General features: G+C 43.7%; 1 protein-coding gene across 1 annotated transcript in view; it reads right to left on the reverse strand.

Annotated features, from left to right (window-relative positions):
• The window catches only part of syne1a (spectrin repeat containing, nuclear envelope 1a), a gene marked incomplete at its 5' end in the record, with an annotated part of 197,608 nt that overhangs the window by 90,420 nt on the left and 89,573 nt on the right, over window positions 1-17,615 (reverse strand). The window contains 7 exons of the mRNA XM_080744962.1: window positions 885-1,061; window positions 3,168-3,335; window positions 3,959-4,111; window positions 4,779-5,105; window positions 11,178-11,348; window positions 14,094-14,249; window positions 16,491-16,808. Coding sequence (XP_080601088.1) covers window positions 885-1,061; window positions 3,168-3,335; window positions 3,959-4,111; window positions 4,779-5,105; window positions 11,178-11,348; window positions 14,094-14,249; window positions 16,491-16,808 — 1,470 coding nt within the window. The remainder of the gene's footprint in view (window positions 1-884; window positions 1,062-3,167; window positions 3,336-3,958; window positions 4,112-4,778; window positions 5,106-11,177; window positions 11,349-14,093; window positions 14,250-16,490; window positions 16,809-17,615) is intronic.

Consider the following 17,615-nt stretch of genomic DNA (forward strand, 5'->3'; position numbering starts at 1 on the left):
TCAGTAACAGATATGCGTTGGCACACGGCCCGGCAAAGTTGGCAGAGGGTAGGAGGTTGGCACGATGGCCAGGAGACCGCAGGATATTAGAGCTGGGCTTAGCTGGGACTGATTTGGCAGTCTGTGCAGAACTGGAAGAGGAGTTGTAGAACTGGCAGCAGTGTTTTGATACTGTAAGTATGGCTGGATCACACGCCAGTTGCCAGATTGGCTGTGAGTGGTTTTTGGTGGTGGTGGCGGTGGCGGTGGAGGAAGTGGTGTGTTTATAGGTGCGCTACAATGACAGAGGAGAGGAGGAGAGCTTGCCAAAATGACAGAGCGGCACTGGATTAGGGGGCTTGCCAGCTCTACTGAATAGCGGTGTGTGACCACTTTTGGCTGAGGCATGAAAAAACGGAGTTGACAGGGGGACGTAGGGAGATTAATATGGTGAGGCGGAGAGAGCGGTTTTGGCTGGTACTCGTGGCTGCGTATGGCTGTTGTGGCACTGCGCTTGGCAGCCTTAATTGGTTGTGCCCTCTACACTGGCAGCGAAGGGCTGTCTTGAGAGTAGGGTTTAGGTGTCAGAATGGGTTAGGATTAAGTGGATGCCTAGGCTGGCGGAATATTAACTGCATGAATATGTATTGCGATCTCGCCTGCCTTAGAAAAACACTGACCGAAAAAGACTGAAAACCGAAAAACCCTGTGTGCGCGCGTGTGCGTGCGTGTGTGTGTGTGTGTGTGTGTGTGTGTGTGTGTGTGTGTGTGTGTGTGTGTGTCCGCGCTCACGCTATGCAACTGCATATTGAGTCTCACATTATACGCAATGTAAAACCGCTTCATTACCAAATCCAAAAGTCCATGGAGTCATTGGCTTACTCCAGTGTCTCCTCACTACTCACTCTTTGTGCTGTGCTACAGATGGCAGAGTAGCTGTCTTTGGTGCCTTGCTGGTGAGCCTGGACCTGCTGTCTCAGCCTGGCCTGCACACGCTCACTGCAGCCTCCAACCAGGTCGTCTCCTCTCTCCTTGAGGCCGGACAGGCGATCCTCGAAGCTAGCTATTTCTTCCATGATGGCCTGGGAGGACAGAGGAGCCAAGAAGGCAGGGGTTAGTGGGAGATAAACGGGCTGGAGTACAGTATTAGTGGATGAGAGTTGGGAATCGTGTCAGATTGACATCATACAATGGAATCAAGTGCCATTTGGCGAGCCAGCATGGGTGACCTTGAAACGGAGTCATATAAACACAGACAACAGAGTGAGAGAGAATGGTTGTTTATAGATTTCGAAAACCACCCATTTTCAATATTGAACTATGTCATTAATATACCTTAGATGAGTGATTTTATTTTTTTAAACATTCTGTGTTGCCTAACTTGCCTAGAACTGGAGGATTGATTTGGGGGTTTGTATTGTAAAGCACACAAGATGACATCATCACAGTAGGGCTGTCTTCGACACAGGATTTATGAAGTCGATTCGAGTCGCGGGGGTTAATCTGACGCGTCGACGAATCGTTTTATAGTCTACTTTGTGTAAAAAAAGAAAAAGAAAAAAAAGTGTTGCTTTAAACCACGTCAACATAATAGAATAATACATTAAGAGATGAATTGAATACACAGTGTTTTCGGTGATATTGGTGCGCGAGCACAAATGTTATCTGCATAGCAGTGTACAACCATAGAGTTATAACACACCGTTAAAACAAATAAAACATCTCCGCTGTTTCAACTCTGCCCCGTCTCTCTGCAGCGTGCAGTAGAGATGAGACATTCGCGAACGATTCCGCTCTCTTGAACGGCTCTTTTAAATGAACGATGGGATCCAGTCCGCAGTCGCGGGACACAGAGCACTGACAGAGTAATGAGTCAGTGTCGAGAACGGATTAATTTCAGAAACGGATCATAAAAAGGTGGAGGCACAGCTCCCAGCTAGAGCCCTCAGTGTGGACATGTCATGGACGCAAACACAGCGAAACACAATCATTAATCATGGATTACAACACTGGAACAATTCAGAAGCACTTTAATTAGAAAATGTAACTTGTAGCCTACACTTGTGTATGTTAATTTGACTTTAGAAGATTGTTTACTACTTCGTGGACGCGCGTTTGTGCTGTGGCAGGTTATTTAATATGGGATTTTGACAACGTGCTTCCTCCTCTTAACGGAACACTGTCCCGGCTCTGAATGTTTTAACGAAGCGGCGGTCTGAACCGTTCTGGCCGTTCCGTCTCACTTTCAACCCGACGCTGGTGTGAGACAATAAATAACTGTTCGCCAATTGCTACTTCTCATTGGAAGAACATGACACCACACCAGTCCAGCAGTGCACCGCAGTACTGGCAGTAGTAGGCTAACTGGTGATATAAAAAAATATATATTTTCGCTTCGACTCAAACAATTGGCGTCGATTCCCGGGGCTTAAAACGACGCGTCGATTCGTCGATTTTTAGAAGACACCCCTACATCACAGTGTACTTTACAATACAAACCCCAAAATCAATCCTCCAGTTCTAGGCAACACAGAAGGTGGGAAACTTCTTTTTTATTTCCACACATCTCCTCTAAGGTATATTAATGACATAGTTCAATATTGAAAATGGGTGGTTTTCCCCTCTAAAGCAACTGTACTGGTGCACATTTAAGAAGAAAGTTCCAAACAGTAGCTTGAATATTCAAGCTCACGCTGACAATAGAGAAACGAAGCCATGTCGTCATTTGTGCGTAATGTCGCCCTCTAGGGGGTTCATGCTGGTATTGTTTTGTATTCAAATCGCCATTGGGAGATTTGCGATCACCGCATATAAGAATTGTGTTAAAAATATAAACACACCATGTGCGCGTTTCTGTCAGCGGGGGGGTTCTGCATAGTTTATGATATTCATTCATATCTGATATAGCCTGTTGTAACTCGTTTCTAGCGTTTATTGTGTTACTCTTTGGGTAAATCTGTACATTTCCACCTTAGTCGATGCTTCATATCCATTTGGGTCAATCCGAGAGCATGGTGTGTTTATATTTTTAACACAGTTCTTATATGCGGTGATTGCAAATCTCCCAATGGCGATTTGAATACAAAACAATACCAGCATGAACCCCGTAGAGGGCGACATTTCACGCCATTTCACGGAAGTGACATCACACTTCGCTGCTGAATAGCATTAGTGAGGAGGGTGGTCACCTTGTGCGTGGCCAGCTGTTGAGTGGCGGCCTCCAAGCCGCCGCCCACAGTGGGGTCAGGGGTCACCATCCTGCTGGACATCTGGAGGAGCCAGCGTTCCACTTCCTGAAGCTCAGTGTGGTACGCTTCCTGTTCCTTCACCTGGCACTCCATGTTCTCCACATGTACCTGGACACGCACGCACGCACACACACGCACACACACACAATATCCTTGATTACTAAAATAGAACACATACAAACATTCAGTTGAGTCCTGTACATAATGGACATCACAATTGTGTCATGCCTTAAAAGTATTAGCTTATCACTCAGGCAAACCCGTGGATGCCTTCTGACTCTGTGTGCTAAATTCCTGCATGTTCGCTCCTCTCAAAATTCCTCAAATTTCCTCAAAATTCGGGAAACAAAGTGGGTTTAATACTTGCACATATTAGCCATCTGACATCATACATACATCATACATACAATCCCTTTTATGCCCATATATGGAGATCCCTGTCTGTAGAACCAGCCACATAGATATGGGCTGTCTTCCTCCATATATGGGTATTCCCATATGAAGTCCTGTTAGATATGGGCTTAATATTGATGACATCAGGGATCTCCATATATGGGCATAAAAGGGATTCTGTTAGAGTGGTTCCCCTGACATCACAGTGATGTCAGAGCGTGATGTCAGAGTGGCAAACCACTTTCTTTCCATGATAAGTGACATGACCACGGGACCCTCGCATTGTTCCATCTGACATTTCCTACCTTATGATAAGTCATGTGAGCCAGGGTCCTTACCATGGCAGTGCTGCAGAGTTCAGTGTAGTCGTCGTGCAGTCTGTTCATGTTATCTCTGATGGATGGGTAGTGGACCGAAGCCAGGAGAGCCTCCCCTTTCTCCACCACGGACCTTATCGCGCCATCATGAGACTGGACCGTTTGAAGAAGAGCCTGAGGCATGAAGGACAAGAGGACCGACCCACAGAACGGTTATTGAACGGCCACTATAATTGCATACAATGTATACGCTGTATATTTAATTCAATATAGTGTTCAGTTAATTAACTCCAACATGCAGTAATTTGATTAATTTAATATACAGTACTTCCTACATCTATGATGAATTTGAGATCTGGGCTAAAACAACTTCCTACTGCAGAAGCATGGCACTGCAATTAATTGGTACCATGACCGCAATGCCTCTTACACCAGTGGTTCTCAACCTTTTCAGGCTGTGACCCCTAAAATAATCATATTTTAACTGGGGACCCTCCACCCTGACAAGCACTTGGAGTTGTAAGTTGAGATCTACATGCTCACACATGCTCACAACGCCTCGCAACACACATAATATATTTGACAATTTGGCCAATATTCAATTTGTTGTTTTAGAGGTTTTAAAAGGTCCTTAAATTGTCACTTTAGAAATGTGCTATACACTTAAACTTTATGGTGGTGTGTTTACTGTTGAGGGAGAAAACAATGTTGCACATTAAGTTAATCATCTGGGGACCCCCAAAATAATCCCGACCCACAGGTTGAGAACCACTGTCTCCTGTCTTACACAATACTACAGTATGTACTATAATACACCACTGCTTATTATTAGCTACAGTACCTTGTACTTGGCCAGCTGGGCTCTCCTTTGGTACAGCTCGGCCTTGATCTCTGGTGGGCTGCTGAGCAGAGCCTTGGTCTCCACCAGCCACTGGGCCTGAGCCTTGTAGCGGTCCTGGAACTCTTTAGCCAGCAGCACAGCCCGCTCCAGGGAGCTGTGCTCCTGCCTCAGCCCGCCAGCCAGCTCCTCCAGCTGGGCGAGCCGGGCCTCCACCTCGCCGCCCAACGCCTCGGCTCCGGCCTCCTCCAGGAAACCCGCCGCACGCTCCGCCCTCTCCCTCAGGGACTTCAGGAGGCCGTGGCCCTGCTGGAGCTCAGCCTGGAGAGTCTATAGGTGGAAGACAGTACATACACTGTGAATGCTGCTCAAGTCATCTCTGTCACCTTACTGTATGTCATACATCATACGTCATACTGCATGACCTTGAATAACGGTATGCTTTCCACTGATCACAAAATGTCAAATATAATGCTGAATTCTATAGAAGGAATTAGCAGTTCTGGGTTCACTTAATTTTATTATAGAGGTGAGGTACAGTTACACAGCACCTGCAACATGACGTTCCACTTTAGATCTCCACCAACATGAAAGAATTGTTTCTGTGCGAGACACAGCTGTTTTGATTAGGAGTTCTACAGTGCATTGCGAGCAAGGTAGCAAGCGCTCCTTTTTTCCTTCACCTCCGGCGCTGCCCCAGCCACCTGAGGCCATGCTGGCGGTGAGTTCAGCAGGCTTTGCACTCCAAAAGGAAGGCTTTGAACCCATCAGGCAGGCTAACACCTGCATGCCGGAACCTCAATGAGACAGCGGAGGACACCGTGTGACCAGCGTGTGGAGAGAGCCACAGTGGATAATATGAAAGGAGGGCCCAATTATAAGGACCCTTAACAGGCAGCAGCGGCAGCAGGGGTTTCCAGGGAAACCAAAACACATGTGCACACGTGCACACACACACACACACACACACACACACACGCACGCGCGCACACACACACACACACACTCACAAACCATCTAGCTTTCATCATCTGGCTATTACTGCCCTAGCAGAGAGGACCAATACACCTAAACAACACCAGGTCTCCAGCTATTGGTGTTGATAATGCAATAACGAGATCTGTGTCTCTCTACACACGTTCATTTATCGCGTTTCAACTGACGCTTACAGGCATGTTGTCAATAACACCACCAATGTGACCGTATTATCGCTGTAACGAGACAGGCAGTGTTTCAATTCCGTACCCAATTGTGTTCATAAGTGAGCTATAAGGCCACCAGTTATATCCTTTTCAGTACGATTACTGGCTCTCCATAATAGTCGAATTGTTTTGGAATACAAGCAATAATAAAATAAAAACAATAAAAGCATGTAGCAAATATTAAAGGCTATTAACATATTTGACCTAATGTGTTGAATTCCAATTTTTCAGTTGTCTTAGTGCTATGTGGCATTCTATAAGTAGTCGTGAGTTGTGTGCGATTTCTTGCATGTTGTATTTTCCTGTCACTAGTATGTCTTGTATGTTTTTGTTATGGACCCCCGGTAGACCTTTCTTTATGGTTTGAACTAAAGGGCATTCTGATGAATAAAGCAATAATGAAACTCACAAATATCTTGTTCAAGTTAATAGTCGACGGCAAGTACACGTCAGAAAGTACTTTGTACCAATCGAACCACAACTAGAAGAACCTCTTGAATCTCTAGTCTAAATGGTTCTTTACTTCTATCTAATGAAACGTTGGCAGTTAAATATGGTACTGTAGTGTACAGTGGTGGAAAAAGTACTCACATAATTGACTTACTGTGAGTAAATGTATCAATACTGCGATATAGAAATACTCGGTTAGACGGTTATAAGTAAAAGTCCGGAATTCAAAATGTACTTGAGTAAAAGTATGAAAGTGTTTGTACATCAAAATGTACAAATGTTTGAAAATAGCAGATCTACAAGCTCACAACACGACACGCCTCGATGCGACGCATTGTAGTCAAAACCCAGAAGAATCAGTTGGTTTTATGTAGGCACTGTAAGGTTTAATACAGTAGTACACAATGTACTAGTGGAGCCACAGGAACATGGCTCTAAGAAAAAAATAATTATTGTCCACTATAGAGCAGCACCTACTGTACCAGGGTTCCATAAATCGAACAGCTTTCCATTACTGCTTATTTTTCCAATTAGAATTTCAAAATGCCACATCTCATCCATTTTATGACGCTAACAAAGTCTGAGTCCGTTCTAGAGCTCTATCCACTGAAATATATTTATTGTTACACTGTTCATTCCCCGCACACCATTTCCTTGAATTACATCACCAACACCCAGGGTGGAAAAGATCCTGGAGGCAGGACATTATTAATCTGACCTTCTACCGCAGTACATTAGCCATGCACTCATTGTCTGCCTGGTCTGATCACAAAGACTGTCCTTATTCACAGTTAGCGCTTTAAAGGCTGTGATTTATTTTTTATCATTATTATTCTATCATTTTAAATAGTTGCGACCGTAGGTCGCATTTACTATCAAACCCTGCACAAAGTGTAAGTCAGTCCGTCCGTCAGTCAGTCTGTCTGTCACACCTCACACGTCACACTCTTGCCCTGCTCATATCTCCGCAACCGTTGCCCCGATCCATGCCAAATTTTGCACACACGTTCCTTGCCTGCCAAACTACAACCTCCAAGGACCCCCGGAGCTCCAGGGACCCCCAGGTCCCTGGGGGACCCCCAGATGTAAAAAATGACCAAATGTGCTAAACTGACCAAATGACCACCCCAACGGGGCTGCTCACGGGGAATTCCCGGGGACCACCGACTCCTGGTGCTCCAGAACGGATGCAAAAGTGGTGGCGCCCCCAGTGGAGGACCCCCTACACTGCAGCTCACATAAAATGCCGTAACTCCGGCTAGGAGCGACCGGGACAGCCGGGGCCCGTACCTATTCGTCCGCCTTGGCGGCGTGGAGACCCCACCCCTCATTTCTCACATGGCCCTCTTCTAGCGCCACCATGAGGCCGATTCTTGCAAAACACATTTTTGGCCTAAAATCACGCAAATCGGTACACAGTATGTCTACACTCATCCCATCAACATGAATCTCTCCCATATAGCGCCACCTCCAGGCCGATTTTTAAAAACACATTTTTGGACACTGCTCCTACAGATTTTGCCCTAAAATCACGAAAATCACTACACAGTATGTCTACACTCATGTCATCAACATGGATCAGGAAGATTTTGGCAAAACACATTTTTGCCCTATTTGTGGAGATAAGTGACCTACGGTCGCTTATCTCCCGATTAGGGAGTCTTACTGGTATATTCTGTGTATATGTAGCAGAGTGACTCACTGCCTCAGCCTGATGGCCTAAAAAGTCTAATGTCTCCCCCGGTCCATAGGGATATCCCTTTGGTCTAGTGGTTAAGATATTGGACTTTCACGCGGGGAAACCCAGGTTTGAATCCTGGGTGTTACAATGTGCCGTGACCCGGATCGAGTTTCCCTGTGGGAGGAGGTCAAAAGGAGTGTAGCAGAGTGACTCACTACCTCAGCCTGGTCACCTCTAAGGTCTGATGTCTCTGGTCTAGTGGTTAAGATATTGGACTTCCAAGCAGGAGACCCAGGTTTGAATCCTGGGCGTTACAAATATATATACACAATATATATATTCTTTCTTTACTTTTCTCATTCCTTATCTCATGTACCTTATTCTTTACTAAATATATCTCCTCCATTTCATTTCTTTGAGTACGGTGAAGAAACCATCACTGTTTGTTGATATTATCGGGTTGCATGACTAATTTGCATTACTTAATGATTGATGTTTGGAGGATTCCTTTGATATCCCTGTATTAAACGTAGTAACGCTATGAACTGTGGGTAATTCACCCTTAGGCAAAGTTTGCATCGATGGCTGACGGAAAGGGTGCATGAAGGGCTCTGCCAGAGCCCTCAATGACTTAACGATTTCAAATGGGACAGCCCTCACTGACTTGTCTAAGTCAGTGAGTCCGGGAGGACAATGGGGAGGACAATGGAACTGACAATCTGACGCCTCGCCACTATGACGAAATGCTACACAATGTCTCCTAAGTGGGTGTGATTGCCTCACCTTACTGTTTTACTCAGATGCAATGCAAATGAAGACCACTACAGACCAGAACCTCTAGCACAAGGGTCTTCAACAGGGGGTTCGGGACCCCTAGGGGGTCCTCAGAGTTACTACAGGGGGTCCACCAAATCTATGTGTGATATAGGATCATTCTTTTAAATGAACAACTTGAACCCTCACATCCCTATTCTGAGGAGAATTTCAGCCAAAAATAGCATTTTTGCATATTTTTGGCAAATAGGTTTGGTGTAGAGGTAAAAAAAAAAGAGAATAACAAGTACAGAGTGAAAGGTCAAATTTACTAAGTAAACGATCAACGATTCAAGTGGCTAAATGTCTGAAAACAAGAAAAACACATTAACACGACAATCCAACTTAGACTGATCACAGTGCTGTCAAACAAGTCGATGAAAATCTGCAACACAATTTTATACAATATGTAGTGGGGGGGGTCCCTGCTTTATCCCCATCTCAGCTAAGGGGTCCTTGGCCTGAGAACGTTGAAGACCCATGTACTAGGATTTGACCTACCGGTAGTCTTGTTCGTTCAGTGTTTTGCTTTGTTCCAGGTGAATTGCTGCAATGCTTTTGTCTTACTTTGGCCAACCCCTTTTGACTGAATATAGAGGGTGTGTGGAGTTCACAATTGCAAAAAAAGAGCTCCAATCACAATAAGCACCCTTGACATATAGCAGCCATTGATCACAGTGCATCACTTGATGCATAATGATCAAGACATGGAGCATGAGTGTAGTGGGCTGTTTGGCTGCAGTGCTTGCAGGGCCCATGTGGTGACTGTATGTTTTCAGTCCCAGCGAGGAGACGAGAGGCATAATTGCCAGACATGGATTACTGCATTTAAGCCCACGACAGATGAGAGACAGGTCTGTGTCTCTCTGAAAAAATGAAATAAGTAAATAAAAATAAACTATATAGATAGAAATACAAAATACACACACACACACACACACACACACACACACACACACACACACACACACACACACACACACACACACACGCGCACGCACACACGCGCGCACACACACGCGTGTTTGACAGAGAGAGAGAGAGAGATTAAAGATTAAAAGAATTGTGAAAATATCGGTATGTTATATGGAAGAAAAGAGGACATGTGCAATCGCGAAGATCTTGGACTTGAAAGTTTGCTATAGCTTGTTAGCCAGTACTTCGAATGGCATTTGTGAGATGCATGAGTGCAGTGCTTAAGGACAGAAATGTGTGTGTGTGTGTGTGTGTGTGTGTGTGTGTGTGTGTGTGTGTGTGTGTGTGTGTGTGTGTGTGTGTGTGTGTGTGTGTGTGTGTGTGTGCACACGCATGCGTACAATATGTGCACACGTGTGATATGGAGTGGTAAGGGCACTGCATCAATTACAGTGTCTGCACCAGCAGGATCCTGACGCTGGTGCTTCTTCATCCTCTAGCACACAGTGGGGGGGCTCTCCCTGCTAGCCAGCTTCCTCTAAACCTGCAATCGCTTTGTCTTCATAAAGAGCCAATCGATACACATATACTCATCTCTCTCCTTTGTACACTCAATATCAACTGTGCCAAGAAAACTGTGAAAGAGATTTTCTATTTATTATTGCTGTGTGTGTGTGTGTGTGTGTGTGTGTGTGTGTGTGTGTGTGTGTGTGTGTGTGTGTGTGTGTGTGTGTGTGTGTGCGTGTGTGCAATGCTGTGCATGTGTATGTGTATGTGTGTGTGTATGCGTGTGCGTGTATTGCGCGTGTATGTGAGCAAGGATATTTTGCACCAAAGCCCATTTCACACAAAGAAAAACTGCTGTAATTGTGACATACTGTAGCGGTAAAAGTTTTCTGCATGTCTAGCACACTGTCCAGATATTAGAGGTACACTAAATGCATGTCTAGCACACTGTCCAGATATTAGAGGTACACTAAATGCTCTGCTAGCCTTACAGATTGCACATGCAGATTCTGCAGCCTAAGCTCAACTGCCAAAACAAATGTGCACACTGCTTTGACGCCACAAACAGGCACCTTATGTTACTTGGCACAAGCGTAGATTAGAAAAGCATGTGTTCTGCTGGCTAGGATGGATATTGGACTCAGATAAGCTATTGTTAACATTTTCCACTACAAAAAAACGTGCAAGCTCATCGGTTTTGTGCGATGCATACCTACACACAGGCAGGTACCTTTACACAAGCTATTCAATGTCTTTGATTCTCACTGCTACATATAGGTCCATAAATGAGTACATGTAATTACTGTGGAGCGCAAGCACGAATGAATCCCATACCTCCAATTTCTTCATCTTTCTCTCCATAGTGACCCGGTCCAAAGGTTCAGAACTGTCAATCACCATGGCGAAATTCTTCTGAGCCGAGCTGAGCCAATCGGAAAAGGATGTGCAGAGGTTCTCCGCCTCCTCAATGCTCCTCAGTTCCTCCAGCAGCTGCTTGATGGTCTCCTGAGAGATGATTGGATGAATGTGTGAGAGATAGGAAGACAGTAGGGATGATGTACATTTGGTAATCTCATGTAATTTCTAAAAAGGGCTACACTAACTATTGTCGCTGAAAATAGACTGCGACGACTTGTGAGTCGTGACCTTGCAGATTGTCTATTTATTGCTGAAAGCAAGAGAGATGCTAAGGTTCAGGTGGTTAGAGTTTTACAATTCTCAAAGATGTGCATTTCTCAAGAGCTTGTATGGCCAGAACAACTACATAGATTGACCCAATACATTTCATTTCATTCAAGTTATTATGTCAGTAAATTAGCCAGCTGTCACCAAAATGAAAGGTTTCTTTGACATCATGTAAACATGGCGGTCAAAATGTTTAGCTGCCTTGTCAGTAGGGCAAGATGTTGTTCCATCTTAAATCTAAATGAATATTTTGTCTTGTCTTTGTTTTTAATTCAGGATGTAATTTTTTCCTAATACTAAACTGAATACTCTTCAGATTGTGACTTCAACAGCACATTGTTTCAAAATACACTAGTACAGCCAACAAGCACACTCTTTTTCGTACAGGTATTAAGTTATTTTTTGACAGTTTATAGTGTACCATGGAGTCAGATAGACAGGAAACAGGGAAAGAAAGTATGCAAGTATGTCCCAAACACTCACTGATCTTGCAATAAAGACGCTCTATAAATATATCTGACGCCCATACTCGTGAATACCACCTGTCGGCTAACTTCACAGACTGTGTGATTGGTTGATAATTAGATGTGAGAACCTCCACATTTTGTTCAGTCTCTTCCTGACAAGCAGTTAACCAACTGGTCTAGCATAAATCAAAGCAACATAATCAGTTTGATCAGCAAGGCATATTTGGTAGTTGTACGAAGTATTGACATCAGTTTGTATTTGGAATGTAGTTGACAGAAAATACATATAATATATGATATAATATTAGAATTGTATACATTATATACATTTGTAGCCCACTTTTAAATCCACTCCTGTAGGCCTATGAAGTCCTTATGAAGTTACAGTAGTACTGTCAAATATTATGACAGCAAAAGTCACTTAATCTACAACGTGTTTCATCAGCACAAAGTGCACATTGTATTTTATTATATTTTATTTATTCATACTGTATGTGAACAGCAACAGAACATTCACGTACCGGTAATATACTGTAGAAGCCAACATGAGACAGGGACACAATAAATTACAGGCTCCCCTATACAGCACGGAAGCTCTCTAATATTTGACTATAGATGCTATTTCTTGACTAAAATTTTTGAAGACTTTATTTTTTGTACCGTATTTTTATATTGTTTCCAGACACAGAAAACTCTTTGACTATGAAGACCTGTTATCTCTCTCATGTGGAGACATTTGAGAATTAGCCTGTACACCCCAGTGTTTCAAGTCAGCCAATAGGGACCACAGAGTCAGAGACAGAAAGGGGCACTCTGATCCGCCATCAAAACAGAAAAATAACCTTTCTCCACAGCACTTTCATCCGCCAAATGTCAATACCTTCACTACAGGGTGGAGAGGGGAGCTGCGTTTTTGACGCATTATCCACTTGACTGATTCCCAGTCAGTAGCACTATGAGTGAGGAAGGGGGGGCGAGGGCTTATGTGGGTTTTGACACATCATTCACTCCACCGGCGAATCCCATGGTGAGAAGCTCCAATTAGCTGATAGTGCTGAGTGCACACCTTTCCTGACGAGGAAGAGGTAGCAGCTTTCTACAGTACCTCTCAGCCCATATGGCCCCCACTTTACACAGAATAATTACATGCATCCACGGAACGAGAGGAAAAGAAGACTGAACTTGTGCATGTGTGTGTGTGTGTGTGCGCGCCTGCGCGGGCGCATGTGCAGGCATGCGTGCGTGCATGTTTGTAAGCATATGCATGCATGTTCATTTTAAGATGTGCTCAAAAAGTGTGTGTGTGTAAGAGCGAGGTGTCAAGTACTGTAAGTAAGCAAGCAAGGAAGCAACACACACACACACACACACACACACACACACACACACACACACACACACACACACACACACACACACACACACACACACACACACACACACACACACACACACACACACACACACACACACACACACACACACACACACACACACACACCCACCCACCCTGAGGTGTTACTGAAAGTGTAAAAAATCAATGCTGTGCCAGAGAAGCCTTTCCACTCTTGGTGCTGGGTGTGAGATTGCCTTCTGTAGCGTTTAATTACAGTCGAAGCCCCAGACCAGAGGAGTCCCATTGATTTTCCTTTAGTCGCCCTCCAGAGAAGCTGGTGAATAGAGAGACTACTGTATATTTGGACGTACAGTACAACGCTGACTTGTTCTCACAGGCACTACTCTCAAAGATGCGTCAATGGGGTGTTACAGAAACAAAGCCTGCACTTTCACTGGAACAAATTACATGGCTTTACTGCAAGGGCATGAACACAGCAAAATCTATAGTGTTAATTTAATTCTGAGAGCGTGAAAATGGACCTGATTTTGATGTGTAATGGATGAGACACACATTTTCTCAAATTATTCACCATGGAAGACAAATCATAGCTATCAATCGCATTTAATTTAATAACACTTTCTGCCTTTTCACATATGAGTCCCCCTTTACGCACATGAGCCACCCCTTCATGTGCAAAACTGACTCATGTATAGACATGATCTTTCTTTGGCGATCTGATCAACAGAAAGTGTGGCCCACCTGCGTGTTGAGCAGCAGGGCATGGTAGCGGGTGGTGAGCTGGGTTGCTGTGGCGCTCACACGGCTGCTGATGTGGGACTCTTCCAGAACCATCTGTGCCAGGGAGGAGAGGCCGTCTACCTCTGCCTGGCGTGCCAGCACTGCATCCTGCCATGCCTGTTTGCAAGGACACAGACAGACAAGAGTTTGCATAGTACCAGAAAGTACTGCATTTATAATAAACTGGTTTGAACCAAGGCTGTCACACAGTGCTTTTCTCCCAGACAAAGAAAAGAAAGGCACAAATGCAGGTGAAATACAAAAAATTAAAAGCAAGGAATGAAACTCACAAACGAAAATAAGGAATCGTAGCTTATGTATGGTGCGTGTGCGTGCGTTCGCATGTAAGCAGTTGTGCACTCAAACAAGAGATACTTGAAGCAACGCGACCGCGTTATATTAGTTTATGCAGGACACGGCAGTCGACCGCCCAGCTGTAGTCAGTTGTCAGTCAGCTCTGTTCTCATTCCTCATTCTCATATTTGCTGGTCATTACGTCACATGACTGCCATACTCCAATCAAAGCTCTCAATCAGTAGGGAAGGCTCCTTTAAATACGGCTTCCTTTCTCTACCTATGCTTGGTTTCTGAAGCTTCGGAATCATTCGCTGCTAGCTGCCTCCTCCACCCCAGCCTCCACCTCTCATGATCAGTTTGGCTCAAATACTTGTGATTGTCTGACTAAGTTACATGTCAATGTATTTTTAAGCTCAAATACTGTGATTTTGACTGACAAGGTTACTGTACCTATCAATGTATTGCTATTGTTCTGCTATTGTATCCCTATGCTATGCGTTCCCTGGTTTTGCTTAGCATGCTCAAAAAGCATGCACAAAATTCAGGGAACATCTCAGAACGCAGAGCCCTTTAACGCCAAGATTAACTGTATTCCATTTATACAATAATGGTTAAATCTACTTTGACGTGAGTGTTCCTGACTAAATGGATATAAGAGAAAAAAGACAAGACCAGAGCATCTGATAGTATGAATTACAGACTGAAAGGAAGGAAACAAAGGGCCATTTTCCCATAAGTCACGAGTTAAGTTGGATCGTAAGCAACGGTCAGTGTGTGATTCCCTGACATGAGCAGGAAGCTTGTTCCACAGGGAGTGCTGACAGAGGAGAAATACATCATTGATAAACTGTGTTGCAAGACCAGTGGTAAATAAATACAGTTAGAACTGTAGTAACTTCATAGTCAATATACCGTATACAGCGCAAGCTAAGAGTGACTGAGATCATGGGGCTATGTTTGTCTGCAATGTCTGTTTTACATGATGCACAGCTGCAGAGTATTGGTCATGTGATGTTTTTGAGAGTTGAGATGGAGAGTAATCAATGCTAGGAAGTAGGAACTAAATTACGAAAACACTGATCAGTTTGTCATAGTTAAGTCTGTTTGTTATGGTTCCTTTGTTACCAGTAAAATCCTTGAGACTGTCTCTGTGATTAAAGTCGATACAAATAAACCTAGCATGATTATTTCAGTGCCGTTTTTGATATTGCCTTGATGTGACTGTCAAAGACAAGGTCTGGATCTAAAATAAAACCATTATTTTCAGACAGAGGTCTGATAAGGTTGTCACTGCCTAAAATAGCAGTTCAGTTTTGTCTGGCTCTGCACAGGATATGAAAGCTGCATATTGATCTTCAGATCACCAGATGTTACATAAGATCCTTCTATCAATCACTGTTATGAACAATCAGTGTTGCAAATGAAACTAAAGTAACTCATTCCCTTAGCCGCAAGCAACTCTTAGATTCTATTTCTAATATCTGGAATCTAGAGTTATACCAACCCTTGACAGCCCATACATCCAAACATTATCCTCTTTCTATCTGCAAAGTTTTTGTTTCATAAAAATCCACCGTAGACATGTTATGAGCTACTTTCTGTCAATAAATTCCATGCAGGTGATGATTTTTCTAAGTGTTCGAGTTTAGAAGCGCTTGTTGGAAATCACTCACCGGTACTGCATACCACCGGTTATGAAATGGCACATGCAGAAAGCAGCAGCACTTTGCGTTATTGAAAACATCTCTAGATGCCATATATTAACAATTGAATCTATGAGTTGCTTGCTGCTATCATCCTAATCCTAATTCCAGACATGAACATGATTATATGACATCATGACCTCTTGACACGCCACAGTGTCAACCCAAAACATGTCTATGTTTACATTATTATTATTATTTACAGTAAATGTTCAGAACAAATCTGTTCAGAACATTTGAAGTTATCCTGCTGAGTTCTGACAGATAAATGGAATGGGGCAAAATAACCCTTGTCTGACTCTGTGTACACAATGTTGTATAATGTTAATGTAACACTAATGTAATGTTCCCCTCTAACCTGGAGCTGTTTCAGCTGGGCTTCCTTGGTGGCTCTGTTTGACTTCCGATGACCTCTGATGTGTACTTTCCTTTCCATCTGTTCCAGCCACTGGGCCAGGCTCTGGAACCTCTGGCCCATCTGCCTCAGCCTGGCCAGCGTGGAGTTCTGCTGGCTCTGCGTCTCCTCCAGACGGTCCTGGTAGGCCCCCCACTCCCGCTGTGCCGTGTCCAGCGCACGGTCCTCGATTTGGGGTGCACCCCAGGGGATGACTCGGTCCCTGCTCGTCAACACGGAGGACAGCAGGGCCTGGCCCTTTGAACAGCGGTCCTGCTGGAGCTGTGAAGGGAAAAGGGCAGGGGAGACAGGTGTGATTTAAAAATGTGTAAGAAGGTCAAGTGTACAACTGATAAGATAGGTACAACAGGTGCTCAAAAGATTGAGAACACTTGCTCTTTATGTGAGATTGGCTGACCGAGTGAATGCAGGATGAAACGTTATTATGCTTATTGATTTTCTAGTCACCGGTTAAGGAAATGTATGTACTACATAAAGGAAGATGATGAATTGGAACAGCTGAAACATGCATCATGCAAATTAGAGTACAAATGCATATTACAAAAATAACTTGTATTTTGTGCAATGAGGATATGCAGTGTACTGTATATATTTGTATATATTTGTCATTTTCTTTTTATATGGTAGGATTAGATTTTCCCTAACAATCCAATGAATCCATGGTGACTGACTTATCTGTAGAGATGGGATTTATGGCTCTTTGAAGTGAGCCGGATCTCTGGGATCCGTTCCTTTCAGAGAGCCGTTCAAAAGACTGGCTCATTCTAGTTACTAGTTACTTTGTAGATTTTGATTATAATTACAAATAACTTCAACCCTATATACATGTATTTCGGACATATATAGGTACCTACCTGCCATTTGAAAATAGCAGATCTACAAGCTCAGAATGTGTTGCGTTGAGCTTGTAGATCTGCTATTTTCAAATGATTTTTCTACATTTTACTCATTGAAAAACCTGTGAAACAGGACATTCTGCATAATGACTACGTTCTAATATTGGTACTTGAAGTACATTTTGATATCAATACTTTTTTACTTTTACTCAAGTACATTAACATTCCAAAC

The sequence above is a fragment of the Nannobrachium achirus genome (genome assembly GCF_963921795.1).
Source record: "Nannobrachium achirus genome assembly, chromosome: 16".
In the NCBI taxonomy this organism is placed as follows: Eukaryota; Metazoa; Chordata; class Actinopteri; order Myctophiformes; family Myctophidae; genus Nannobrachium; species Nannobrachium achirus.